Consider the following 13990-nt stretch of genomic DNA (forward strand, 5'->3'; position numbering starts at 1 on the left):
CTTCAGCCCTCTAGCCATCAATCAAGTTTCCATTTTGCTTAGTGGCAGCAGACATCCCAACCGCTCTTATTACTACTTTGACCCTTGGCCTCATGGTAAACCTAAGCAGGAACTTAAGTAGTTACCTATATGATATTTTTTCTTGTTTATACTCGAGGTGAGATGGTTGGACTAGATCTGGGAGGACCCTTGCACAGACATGGCCAGAATATTGAAATTCTAACTGAAGTCTAATTTATATACACTACATAAATGATTCACCCAACAGGAAGCTGTAATGTAATCGAGCCTAACCTGGGAGTAAAATGTGCTAAAATTTGGTGCATATAGTGTTAGACATTTTAATGAATCAAATGGAACAAAAAGAAAAGAACCCTGCACTAGGGCTGCAAGGATTACTCAATGTAATCGATACAAAAAAAATCCTCGATGCAATTTCCCTGCATCGAGGATTCGTTTTAGGGTCCATTCACATGTCTGCACTTTGGGTCCGGATACATTCCGCAATTTTGCTGAACAGGTGCGGACCCATTCATTTTCACACAGTGTGCTGTCCGCATCCGCACTTCTGGTCCGCGGCTTCACAAAAAAAATAATACAACATGAGAAGGACAAGTGCCGCTGCGGACAAGATTAGGCATTTCTATTGGGGTGCCGGCCCGGTGTTTTGCGGGTCAGAAAAACACTGCGGACATGTGAATGGACCCTTAATCATGTGACCACGGAGCGTGAGTGAAGTGAAGCCAGCTATCACTCACCGCTCCTTGGCCTCCCGTGGGCACCGCACTGCACTGACCAGGGCCTTGCGTGCACACATAGTCAGAGCGCTGCCTGACACTGTGCGTGTCAGGTCCATCCCAGTGGACGCTGGGAAGAAGAAGACGTGGTCCTTCTCCTGCGGACTCCATGTCAGATAGCCGCACACGCCAGGAAAGTTAAGTATTCTCATTAGCAGCGGCCCGAATCTGCTGGCGGTGGAAAGGTGGGCGGGGTTGTGGGGCACCCATGATTTGAAGGTGCTGGGGGACATACAGATGGCAATGGCATGGAGGGGCCGATGGTGCTGGGGGAGTGGGGGACACGGCGTTATGGAGGGGCCGATGGCACTGGGGGGGGGGGGGGAGAAAGCTGATGGCACTGGGGGGGGGGGGAGAAAGCTGATGGCACTGGGGGGGGGGGGGAGAAAGCTGATGGCACTGGGGGGGGAGAAAGCTGATGGCACTGGGGGGGGAGAAAGCTGATGGCACTGGGGGGGGAGAAAGCTGATGGCACTGGGGGGGGGGGGAGCTGATGGCACTGGGGGGGGGGGGGGGAGAAAGCTGATGGCACTGGGGGGGGGGGGGAAGCTGATGGCACTGGGGGGGGGGAGAAAGCTGATGGCACTGGGGGGGGGGGGGGAGAAAGCTGATGGCACTGGGGGGGGGGGAAGCTGATGGCACTGGGGGGGGGGGGGGAGAAAGCTGATGGCACTGGGGGGGGGAGAAAGCTGATGGCACTGGGGGGGGGGGGGAGAAAGCTGATGGCACTGGGGGGGGGGGGGAGAAAGCTGATGGCAATGGGGGGGGGGGGAGAAAGCTGATGGCACTGGGGGGGGGGGAAGCTGATGGCACTGGGGGGGGAGCTGATGGCACTGGGGGGGGGAGCTGATGGCGCTGAAGACTCATGCTACGGGGGATGATGAAGGAATGGGGGGGCTGATGAGTTTTTATAAAGGAAAATGTTATTTTAATGAATTTCTTATTAAGAGTACTCCATTAATCGATAGAATACTTGATTACTAAAATAATTGATAGCTGCAGTCCTACCGTGCACCTAACTCACTTACTTGGGAGGAAGGGATGAAATGGGTGTGGCCTAAGTGGCGTCAACTTGCACAAAAATTTTGGCACAAAATTCTGTAGCAAAGTAAGGCGTTAAAGCAATCCGGTAGGCTGTTCTGTCAGAGGTGCATGGGAGCTATGGAAAAAATATAGCGCAGCAAGCTATATTGTTTCCCTAACTTGGAAACATGATATCTTGCTGTGCTACATGGTTTCAGGTGGTTTCACGCACCGCAATAGCAGCTACTGAAACAGTGAGTGGCGCACACTCTGCTTTCTCGCATCCAGCTGGAAGTTGGGACTGTGTCTCATCTCGCCATAGTAACCAGGGATGAGATGAGATGAGATAATCCCTCATCCCTAAATAAACTAACAGTAATACATTCATTTTGGTTTTAAAGGGGTATTCCAGGATTGAACCATTTCGAATCTGCCACTCTTGGGGACTCCTCCCTGTCCATGGCCAAAGATTACATGCAGGGACCGAAGAGCAGTAAAGATAGCAGTGAGCCTATGGAGGTGGATCCTTGCAGCGAGGAGCAGGCAAGTATGCTTCCGTTTACAGGTCTGAAGGGGGGGGGGGGGGGGGGCGTCAAAATGTAAGTCAATCCTGTAATACTAATTTACAGCAGTCAAAAATAAGTTTGCGACTAAGCATACCTCCATGTAGGGTAGGGTGCCCCGCAACGTACACACTCTTATTTTAAAAAAGCTAATCTTGAGAAATCTCTTCTCTGCGAAATAATTTTCATGTGCACTGTGGGCAGGGCCGTGCCGTTTGGTAACGCTGTATTCACACTAGCTTTGCACTCTACAGGGAACCATTATACCAACGTTCAATCCTCAAGATACAAATGTACAAATGAAGCAAACCATTGTGCATTTAAAAACACACTATAAAGGCCTCATATCTGCAAATACAAGAGTCACATTTCAACATACAAGCACTCACACACTGAGGTCCTGCAAATATTTACATGCATAAAAGCATGCAACTAATAGCATAGAAAAAGCAATAAATATTATCGAATTGAGCCATTCCATTAACAGCAGCATTATACTTACTCGTCCCCTCAATAAGTAACTCTTGGCCATGACTTCCTAAAAGGGTACGAGAAAGAAATGGGGCGAAGTCCACAAATATCTCCCTCAGGAGTGGAGCGGCCTTTTCCAGTGCATGTTCCAACCTCTCTGTAATACTAATAGTAAGAAAAACATTTATTTAAAAAAAAGACAGAAGAAACATTTGCATACACACCATGCTTAGAAGGTGTCCCATGCTTTTAATAATCCCTACTTCTTAGAAGTGTCCCTTGGCAATAAGATGATCACAAAGTGTCCCCTTGCTGGGACCTCTACTAATCAGCTGTAGTCTGGTGTGAAACCTTACATGTCTAATAACATATGTACATATACTAATGCATCAGGCCAGTGGTTTAACAGCCCGCTGATCATCCCGAACAATGTTAGTGCAGACAGGAAAGGACAATATTGTTTCGAACGAACTCTGTTTGGGGGCTGTGTGGCTACAGAAAAAAAATACCAAATTTACCCAAAATTTGGAAAAATTAGCATTTTTCAGAATTTAAGATTCTCTGCTTTTAAAACAGATAGCGATACCTCCTAAAATAGTTATTACTTTACATTTCCCATAAGTCTACTTCATGTTTGGATCATTTTTTTAAATGACATTTTCTTTTTTGGGATGTTAGAAGACTTAGAAGTTTAGAAGCAAATCTTAAAATTTTTACGAAAATTTCCAAAACCCAATTTTTAAGGACCAGTTCAGGTCTGAAGTCACTTTGTGGGGCTTTTTAGAAACTACACCCCTCATGGTATTCAAAACTGATTTTACAAACTTTGTTAACCCTTTAGGTGTTCCACAAGAATTAAAGGAAAATGTAGATGAAATTTCCGAATTTCACTTTTTGGCAGATTTTCCATTTTAATAAAAAAAAAAATCAGCTAACAAAGCAAGGGTTAACAGCCAAACAAAACTCAATATTTATTACCCTGATTTTGTAGTTTACAGCCTAAGAGCTGGATCTCTCAGGCTTCCGTAGAAGCCAAGCCCCGATGCCTATGGAAGGCATCAGGCTTGCCTTCTCTGCCATTGGGTCCCCACCACTGCAGTGCGGGGACCCGATGGACATGAGCATCTGTCAGTCAGCTTTGACCGCGGCATACAAGGGATAATACGCCGGCATCGGTGTCTTCACTGATGCTGGCGTATGCAGCAGGGGCCTGGCTGTCCGTGACTGTCGAGTCCGTGCTGCTGATAGGGCAGGTGCAGGAGTTGCGCCCGCCCAATCAGCCCACCGTACATGTACAGCGCTGGTCTTTAAGTCACGTCCACCAGCGCCGTACACGCACGGCGAGGGTCCTTAAGGGGTTAAACAAGACCAATGCACTAGCCCTGATACATTGCAAGTTACAAGCCTTGGAACTGAATCCTGGTGAAAGCTGTATATACCTGCAGCTTTCAATCTCCTATCTCTCCATGTATCTCACTTAGCACTGTGATCTTGGTCTTGTTTAAAAGCTTAAACTATCAAAAAAAGATCAGGCTCAAATCTTTAGGTGCAACTGAGCCCGACTTATGGAAGGTTAAAGTAGCCCTCCCACACTCTTTGGTCCAATTCTGTAAAGCTGCAAAAACGAGGTTATAAATGGTATGCCAATGAGGGTTCGCAAGTGCCCAGGGATAGCGTTCTTGCTGTAAGTGCCCAGGCTTCTAGGCGTTTTGCAGGCCCTAACTCCTCTCCAATATTGTCTGGCCAGCCCTTTCATGTTACATCATCATTTCCAATTCCCGAGAGCCCTCGCGTGCACAGTATGCCGCGGGGCCCTGGCATACGCACTCCATTAACCACATTGCCGCTGCTCACTGCTGTTTCTCCCCGCTCCGCCTCCTCCATCTTTACCAGAAGCCAGCGCATGCGCACTGCTGCAAACGAAGCCGATGCCCTCAATGATGATCGATCGGAGTGCGCATGCCTGGAGGCAAACTGTGCACGTGCGGGAACTCGGAAATTGGATTGACCGGTCTGAAATGCCCTACTCCAAGAAATCAGGCTAAATAACACACACAGTTTTCCACATCCCCTGATCAACTCCTCTCCACATAGCCCATTTATCATTTTCTGAACCTGATCCTCCACCACACCCAGAAGCACTTCATATATTGGCTGCTGACCGGCTCATGCAGATTTATATCTGCTCCCCTTCTCTCCCAAGATGGCTGGACCATTATACAAAACAAGCGCTTTCACCTTTTGTGTCACCCCTATCTCCTCATAGATTGTAAGCTCTTGCGAGCAGGGCCCTTATTGTTCCAATTATCAACTTATTTATGACTGTCTGTACATGAACCCCAGAACTGTAAAGCGCTTCGGAATATGTTGGCGCTATATAAATAAAGATTATTATAATAATTATGATGGTGTAACAAGAAAGGGCTGACCAGACGATATACTGGGGAAAAGTTAGGCATGCAAAACGCCTAGAGGCCTGGGCACTTACATCAAGAACGCCGCCCCTGGCCACGTGTGAGCCCTCATTGGCATATTATAACCTTGTTTTTGCAGCTTTACAGAATTGGACGAAAACAAGAAAGGTACCATTATTATTGTGTGTTTTGTGCATGTGCAAGAACACAATATAAAGCAGTGTAAAACCTGAAAAGTTGGTGACAGACTCCCTTTAACAGTTTTGACAAGCAGTAAACCAACCACCACAGATTAACCAGTATCTACAGGGAAATCAATAAGCTTACCTCATGTGGGAAGCAGAATCTTCTGGTACAGAATCAACAGCCTGGACAGATGGTAGCTTTGCATTGGATGATCCGCTGCCTATAGAAGGAAGAAGACGTTCAAGTAATCATTTTGTTTCAGGTATACTTCTGTGAAGCAAATGTACCCCATGGCTTTAGAGAGAAGAAAACCTCTGGAACCCTCACCGTTTAGGAAACTGGTTTAGCATTGCGTTCCCTTCTAATATTTCCCTTTAATGGGGCCACAATACAGGTCAGTGGCTGGTGCACTGTGCAGGATAAAAACACGGAAGGAGATGCAGAGCTAAACCAGGTGGTGGCCCCCAAGGTTGGATTCCCACCCAGTAAAACAATGACAAAAAAAAAAAAAAATTAAAAAGGGAAAATGCAAAAAAAAAATAATAATAATATAAATATCCGTTTGCATACGGATTTCCGGATCCGGCAGGCAGTTCCGGCAATGGAACTGCCTGCCGGATTCTAACGCCGCTAGTATGAAAGTAGCCTTACCTAGAAGCTTAACCCTTTCACCCCACTGAAATAAAATCTTACCTAATTAGAGTATGCATGTTTATGGGGAGTCAGGAAACCCTTTCTGAATAGGCCTGTGCCTCACAATCTACATGCCAGATAATTTCCTCTAGTTGGGAGGATTAGCTACAAATTTATCTAAAGGTCCTTTTACAGGGATCTGCTGCCCAGCAACAATGGATATGTCTGGGCATGACTGCAGCAGCCATGGCTTGTCCCGGTATAGGGGAGGCGATTGTGGCATTTAAATACAGTTTCACCTGCCCGATGATCAGGCAATTTATCAGGAATGGTTTGGTTTGTTCCTCATAACTGCCTGAACAATAGTCCTATATAAAATGGCCATGAAGTGTCCATGGCCACCTTTACTTCTCCTATATCAGATTATTGAACAGTGCCTAGTATAAAGACTACACTTCCCAGAATTCAAATGGTCAGATAATTCTGCACAGACATCAAGACAGAAAGGATTCCTGGGAGATACGAGCTCTGAAGCTTGCAGATATGTGAATGCAGCTCTAGGATATAATACTGGATGTAATTCAGCAGGAGCAAAAAAAAAAAAAATGAAAGAAATGAATGAATTTACAAAATTATACAACATTTTATGTAGACAAATATGGGAGGGGAACAATACTGATGTGATGCTGGCTTTTGTGATCACCGCTGTCCTCCTGTTTCTGGCTCCTTACTCTTGTGCTATGGCAGTCCATGACCGTCGGGGTCACTACTCAATCCAGTCCATGTTGGCCTGCTCTTCATCGGCAGTTAGGGCAGGCATGCAATCCATACAACCTATGGCAAGCCACCCTGGGATATTTAAGGCACCTTCCCCTTTGAGCCTTTCCTAACCTCTGCCTATTCCTCATATGGGACCTGAGCTGCTTGCTCTGACCTCGGACTGTTTGTTGGATTAAAAGAATGCCTGCTCCCAAATGAGGTTTTGCCTGAACCATCAGAGTTCCACGCTGTTGTTTGTCAGCAGCCACTTAACAGAGACTTCCACAAGTGATAATGGCCTAGTGGTTCCCCTGTAGTGGTGTCCCGATTTCTGTATAGGGGTTAAAGGGTGATGACCGAAAGAACTTAGATAATGCTCTAAGGTGTAGCCCCACGCTACACCCGTCATGTTGAGCATTGTGTTTAAGGTGCAGGTAACATGTTATAGAGCAGGAGGTGCTGAGCAGATTGATATATAGTTTAGTGAAAAAAGATTCAGCGAAACATGTCATTTAGATCTCTGCTCATTTCGGTCTTTGAAATTATGGAGGAAGTCCTATCAGTGATTGATAGCCTGGTCTCTATGTGCATTCAGAGATAGCCCGCAGTCACTGATAGGACTACCTCTTCAAAGCCCAGCATGAAGAGGAATTAAAGTGATTAAGTTACGTGTTCTAGTGAATTATTTCCCATAAAACTACGGTATATATCAATCTCCTCAGCTCCACCTGCTCTATAACACTGCTTGTAGCTTACATTGTATTTTCATGGTGACAGGCTCCCTGTGCATCCGTGTGCTTTCCGCAAAAGACAGAACATGTCCTATTCTTGCCCACAAAACCACTGAAATCAATGAGTCTGCAAAAGATGCGGATGCAACACAGAAGGTATACGTATTTTGCGGATCACAAAATTCATATGGCTGTGCACCTGAGCCCTAAACATGGCCAGACACATGTAATGCCCGTCAGCCAAATGTTACCAAACTGGTTATTTCCCTTGAGAACAAAGTATGGGCATGTTGAAATCCAACATGCCCGATTCTCCCCCCAAAATAGTCCCACATCCATTTGTTTTATCTTATGCACATTAAATAGTCAGCCAGTTCTTACCAACCGCTTTAAAGGAAATTAGTCAGCATGATCTCGGACTATTATCTGCAGTAATACATGAGCAGTACTGGAGATTAGGCGTCCAGGTGACAATTTTTTATGTTTCTACTGCCCTCCATTCCTCCACTATCAGCACTCAAAACTGCACTGAAATCCATTGTCAGTAGTCCTCTCCATTATGTTAGCAAAGCAGTCGTGACCATGTATTTCAGAGCAGCTTTGATTGCCGACAGTAAGAAAATAAAACCGGGAGTTCTGGACACACTTATTACTGCATATAATAGTTCAGAATCGTTGCGACAGATTAGGCCCTGAGTCTCCATTTGCTGTGAACCCTGGGAAAAAGCTTCCAGAGTATACTGGCAGAAAACTATATAGCATCTCACTTTATGCAGTGAGACAAATTACTAATAGACTCCCACTGTAAAATAATAAAAAATATATATATAAAAAATAAAATACTGCCCGTGTAAATATCTACATCCCAAACGCAGGCTCAAAATGTAATGTGAACAGGGCCTGTTGCGTAAACCCCTGATGTTAAAGAGGTACTGACACAATTACATAGTATCTTAATATAATTCAACATTAAAGGGAACCTGTCACCTGGATTTTGGGTATAGAGCTGAGGACATGGGTTGCTAGATGGCCGCTAGCATATCAGCAATACCCAGTCCCCATAGCTCTGTGTGCTTTTATTGTATAAGAAAATAACGATTTGATACATATGCAAATTAACCTGAGATGAGTCAGAGCTTGAAGATATGACTCTTCTCTGGTCACACAAGTAAGATAGGACTCTTCTCTGGTCACACAAGTAAGATATGACTCTTCTCTGGTCACACAAGTAAGATATGACTCTTCTCTGGTCACACAAGTAAGATATGACTCTTCTCTGGTCACACAAGTAAGATATGACTCTTCTCTGGTCACACAAGTAAGATATGACTCTTCTCTGGTCACACAAGTAAGATATGACTCTTCTCTGGTCACACAAGTAAGATATGACTCTTCTCTGGTCACACAAGTAAGATATGACTCTTCTCTGGTCACACAAGTAAGATATGACTCTTCTCTGGTCACACAAGTAAGATATGACTCTTATGTTAATTTTCATAAAAGGTGGGAAGTACAGAAATGCATAATACTTATTGAATTCGTCTGCAAATGAATATAAAAGTGTAATTTATATGTTTAGGGTAACACAATGAACATTTAGAAACGCTCAGTGAGGGTAGCATAGTAGAGGTGACAGGTTCCCTTTAAAAAACAAAGTTAATATTCTCTTTACTTCATTACGATGGCATCCCCTGATGTTTAATCTCAATAGTAATGTCGTGCATGTCCACCTACTGAGCTGAATGACTATGGTCGCACATGCTCAGTCCCATTCTTCAACTGCCACCAGCCCTATCTACAGTTACAAGGAGAGCGCTGTAGAAGAAAGGACACCACCTGAGCTGAGGTAGTGAAAGAGCTGCAGCAAAAAGGACATGCCCCTTGAGAAAGGACACATCCCCTAAGCTCCAGCCTGAAGAGAAACAAGCAGAGCAACTGGAGCAATGATTCGGAGATCACTGGATCCACCTGAGGTACAGGGCAGGTTCTAGCTTTGTCAGAAAGAGATTGTCATGTATTGTTATGCCATTAATCATGGCATAACTGGTGTATATGCAGTAAAAGTTATGCCATATGCTCTCTGTATAAACTTACAACTATGTGTCACAGAGTTCCAGGAACTTTCACATACCTACATCAGCATTCCATTCCAAGATGGATAAAAATCTGATTTTCACTGTGGCACGTGTTAATACAACATGATAAATCTAACACTACACATGTAAGCAATAAGTACAGTAGCCATCCAAACATCTGGAACCAAACCAGCTTATCTCGCTCATCCCTTCACTGATAAACTGGCTCCTTCAAACTGACAGTTTTACAGACACTCAGAAGAACATAAAAGAAGATGCAAATAGATCATCAGCCTAGCACCCTTCTCCACACAGCCTCCTGAACATTCACAGTCCCCAAGGCTTGAGACAAGCAATGTCTTATGAAATAAAGTATCATTCAAGACCTTTTTGTCTCTTCTGATGCCTCATAAAAAGAACTTAAGTATTTGTATGTTCTCTGATGTGATTGAAATCTGCTAATCTCACTCCAGCCAGAGATCCTATATATTTAACATTTCAGTGTGAATTCCATTCTCTACCAATTAAATGCATTTTTTCTAGCCATTATTCAGTATGAATAATATATAATAATAATAAACACACAAAGAAAGCCTAAAGGTAGATTTAAAGAGGCAGATTATTATCTACTCGTGTAAAGGGTGCAGCCGATCACCCGATGAACAAATGAAACACTCGTTGGCATATCATAGGCAGGATCACATCATTACATCCATTGTAGAGCAGTATAGTGAGGCCGCATCTCCTCACACCCCTAAACAGCTCTGCAAGCGGAGGTAACCAGCCCTGCTCACATAGTAGGACAGATTGCTTGTGGCCATTTCAAATAATTCCCGGAGAACCCCTTTAATGTGTCACAGGAAAGATGTGATCACCTGATGAATGAGAGAAGGCAATTATCGAGAATGAGCATTCCTAGGAACACTGGTTCCCAATAATTGCCCAGATCTTTGACCTATGTGAAGCAGTCTTAAAGCTGAGGGACAAAAGATAATTTTTCACTTCTAACCACTGAAAAAACCTACACTTTCAGTAAAGCATGCCAGTTTATGGTGGAGTTAGATGAAACAGATGTCAGGTAAATCAGTGTTCTATCTGTAGCGTTCTCAAGCATAACGCCACCTTTCTACAGGGCGGCCTACGAAAAAGTAGCCTGCCACCAGCAATAGTATGACAAGATGAACGAGCAAGTAGATGTTTTTTTTAATTGCCCACAAGTCACAAAAGATGCTGAAAGTGTTCCCCGTTCACATCTTTGGGCACGTCGGATTATGTTGGTGATGCTGCGGATAGTGTTTGTGATGTTCTCCTTGCGTTCATCCAGGGGATGTGGATTGTTAGACCGCACTTTCTGTTTTAAATTTCCCCACAGATAAAAACCACATGAGGACAAGTCTGAGGAACTTGGTGGCCGTCAGCCCTTGCTCACAGGTCGCTCCTCTGTAAACCGTTCATGAACCCGTACCTGTGAGTTCCGTGAGGTGTGGCATGTTGCCCCATCTTGTTGGAAAAAGCAGGACATTTTTTTTCTTCTGCAGCATCACTGTTGAAGAGCTGCAAGCAGTATCAGCCAACATAACCTGAGGTGCCCAAAGATGCATAGACCTGGACGGGGAACACTTTCAGCATCTTTTGAGACTGTGGTTTTTTTGCATTTTCGTTTTGCGCTCCCTGCCTTCCCAGAGCCATAACTTTTTTTATTTGTCTGTACACATAGCCATATGAGGGCTTGTTTTTTGCAGGACAAGTTGTACTTTCCAACGCCACCATTTAATATTGCAGATGATGTAGTGGGTAGCGGAAAAAAAAAAAAATATCAAAATAGGGTGAAATTGCAAAAAAAAAAAAAAAAAAAAAAAGAAGAGCAATTCCATTACATTTTAACTTTTTTTTCTACAGGTCAGTACGAATCCGGTGATACCTTATATGTATAGTTTTTCTTGCGTTCTGATAGTGATTTAAAAAAAAAAGTGGGGGGGGAAAAAAGTTATTTTTTTGTCGCCATATTTTGACCCCTATAACTTTTGTAATTATGTGTACGGAGCTGTATTCATGTGCATTTATGCAATTGTGTACAGGCTCATTTTTTGCTGGCCAATCTCAACTTTTCATTGATCGCCATTCTGGGGTGTGTATGACTTTTTGATCACTTTTTATTTCATTTTTTTGTAGAAAATGAATCGGACATTTGGATGCTTTTTTTCCCCGTTTTGCTGTTTGCCGTATGGGGAATATATTTTTATACTATGGGCGTTTTTGTACATCGCGACACCCATGATGGGTATTTTTTTTAGTTCTTTGATTTTTATTTTGGGAAAAAGGGGGCGATTTGAATTTATGTTTTATTTTATTTTATTATTTTTACACTTTTCTATAGTTCCCATAGGGAACTATAACATGCAATCATTAGACTGCTATTATCATAGACTCCAATGCACTTGCATTGAAATCTATGATGATTTCACTACTTTCCTATAGAGCACTATTACAGGTAAGGGCTCCATAGGAAATACTATGCAGCAGCCTCCTGTCATTCACAAAGACAGGGGCTGCTGCACACACGCTCCGACTCCTCCAATCGTCCCACGGGGGAGCAGGAGCATCACCGGAAGCGCGCGCTTTCTGTGTTTCACACGCTCAGATGCCGTGGTCAGGAGTGACCACAGCATCTGAGGGGTTGAATGTCCGCTAACGTCATTCCTGCTGGTTGCGGACATGAGCCGCGGGTGTCTGCTGTTAGAAGCAGGCGGCCACCTGCGGCTATGACGCCCACAGCGCTCAGGAGCGGGCACCATCTTTCAAGACCTGGCCAGCGCCGTACATGTTAAAAAAATAAAAATAATAATCCACTTGCTTGTTCATCTTGTCATACTATCGTTGGAGGCGGGCTACTTTTCATGGGCCGCCCTGTAGAAAGGCTGCATTAAGTTTACTTACCTCACTCCCTTTAGTACACTTCTCTTATACTTTGTATTTTTTTACCATTTATTTCTAAAAAGAAGTGCTTTATGTTATTTTTTGTTTTTTTATACTATCGCTGAAGGCAGGCTACATTTTCATGGGCCAAACTGTATATGTCAGAATCACCTTAACAATTATAAGTAACATTTTTTTTAACTTTTACAAGCCAGTGACAACTACAAAAATTAACATAATCATGTTCTCCGGAGCATCCAACATGGAGAAAAATGGTGCCATAAGTGTACTGCAGATGAAGAAATGAGAATGGACATCAGAGCCGTATGTGCGTTTCTGCATGCATCACCGAGTGTTTTCCTTGGACTATTAGCTATGTGTTTTATCTAATAGATGATTGTTATTGTTACCATTTCACATAATTATATTATTGCTTGTATATGACTAGTCTAAATGTTGAATGTGGAGCTGGCAATAATAAATAACTTTCTTGTTTTCTTAAATGTCTCATTTGGATTCATTTTCTTTCATTTTGCAATGATCTCACCGCTACGTTATATTTAGGCTACAATTATGTCAATTATTTGCCACAGTGTGTCTGGAGATTTCAATTTGACCAGTAAGAATATGCACACTCCCCTCCTTCTGTAGCCCATCAGGGCAAATTACTATTGCAGATTTACTAGACATACGGCAAGGGCTTTGTAGAGACCATTTAGCATATTTTCTATATTGTGTTCAGCTGTCAGCTATACTAAAGCCTGCAGGTAGTGTTCACAACGTGTAAATGTATTTTATTCATTTCATGTCATGTGTATTGCTTTGCCTTGAAGATTCCCTACACCAGTTTCTACACGGAGACACTTAAAAGGGTTCTCCAAGATTTTAATACTGATGACCTATCCTCTGGATTAAGGATTGGTCATCAGCATCTGATCGGTGGGGATCATCAGCAGCACAGTGGGGAGGGAGAGACTTCTCCACTGTGCTGCTGAGGAGAACATGGCGCTCGCTGAGAGCAGCGCGGGCCATGTTCTCTGATACCAGGTTGTGCAGTAGCGCAGCCTAGCATCAGTAAAATTGCAAATCCCGGTATCGAGTCGATCCGGGTACAAAAGTAGCGATTGGGTATCGATTCGATACCCAATGCAACCCTAGTTATAGGTTCCCTTTAACCACTTCCAGACCGGGCCATTTACACCCCCTTCCTGACCAGGCCTAATTTTGCAAATCTGACATGTGTCACTTTATGTGGTAATAACTTTGGAACGCTTTTGCTTATCCAAGCCATTCAAAGACTGTTTTCTCAAGACACATTGTACTTCATGTTCATGGTAAATTTGAGTCAATATGTTTTACCTTTATTTATTTAAAAAAAAATAAAAAATCCACAAGTTACCGAAAATGTGAAAAAATTCACTG

General features: G+C 43.6%; 1 protein-coding gene across 1 annotated transcript in view; it reads right to left on the minus strand.

The window, feature by feature from the left end:
• The window catches only part of LRBA (LPS responsive beige-like anchor protein), a 640201-nt gene that overhangs the window by 489940 nt on the left and 136271 nt on the right, over window positions 1–13990 (minus strand). The window contains exons 31-32 of the mRNA XM_040418535.1: window positions 5596–5674; window positions 2886–3019 (exon numbers count right to left, since the gene is read on the minus strand). Coding sequence (XP_040274469.1) covers window positions 2886–3019; window positions 5596–5674 — 213 coding nt within the window. The remainder of the gene's footprint in view (window positions 1–2885; window positions 3020–5595; window positions 5675–13990) is intronic.

The sequence above is a fragment of the Bufo bufo genome, chromosome 2 (genome assembly GCF_905171765.1).
Source record: "Bufo bufo chromosome 2, aBufBuf1.1, whole genome shotgun sequence".
NCBI classification, from domain to species: domain Eukaryota; kingdom Metazoa; phylum Chordata; class Amphibia; order Anura; family Bufonidae; genus Bufo; species Bufo bufo.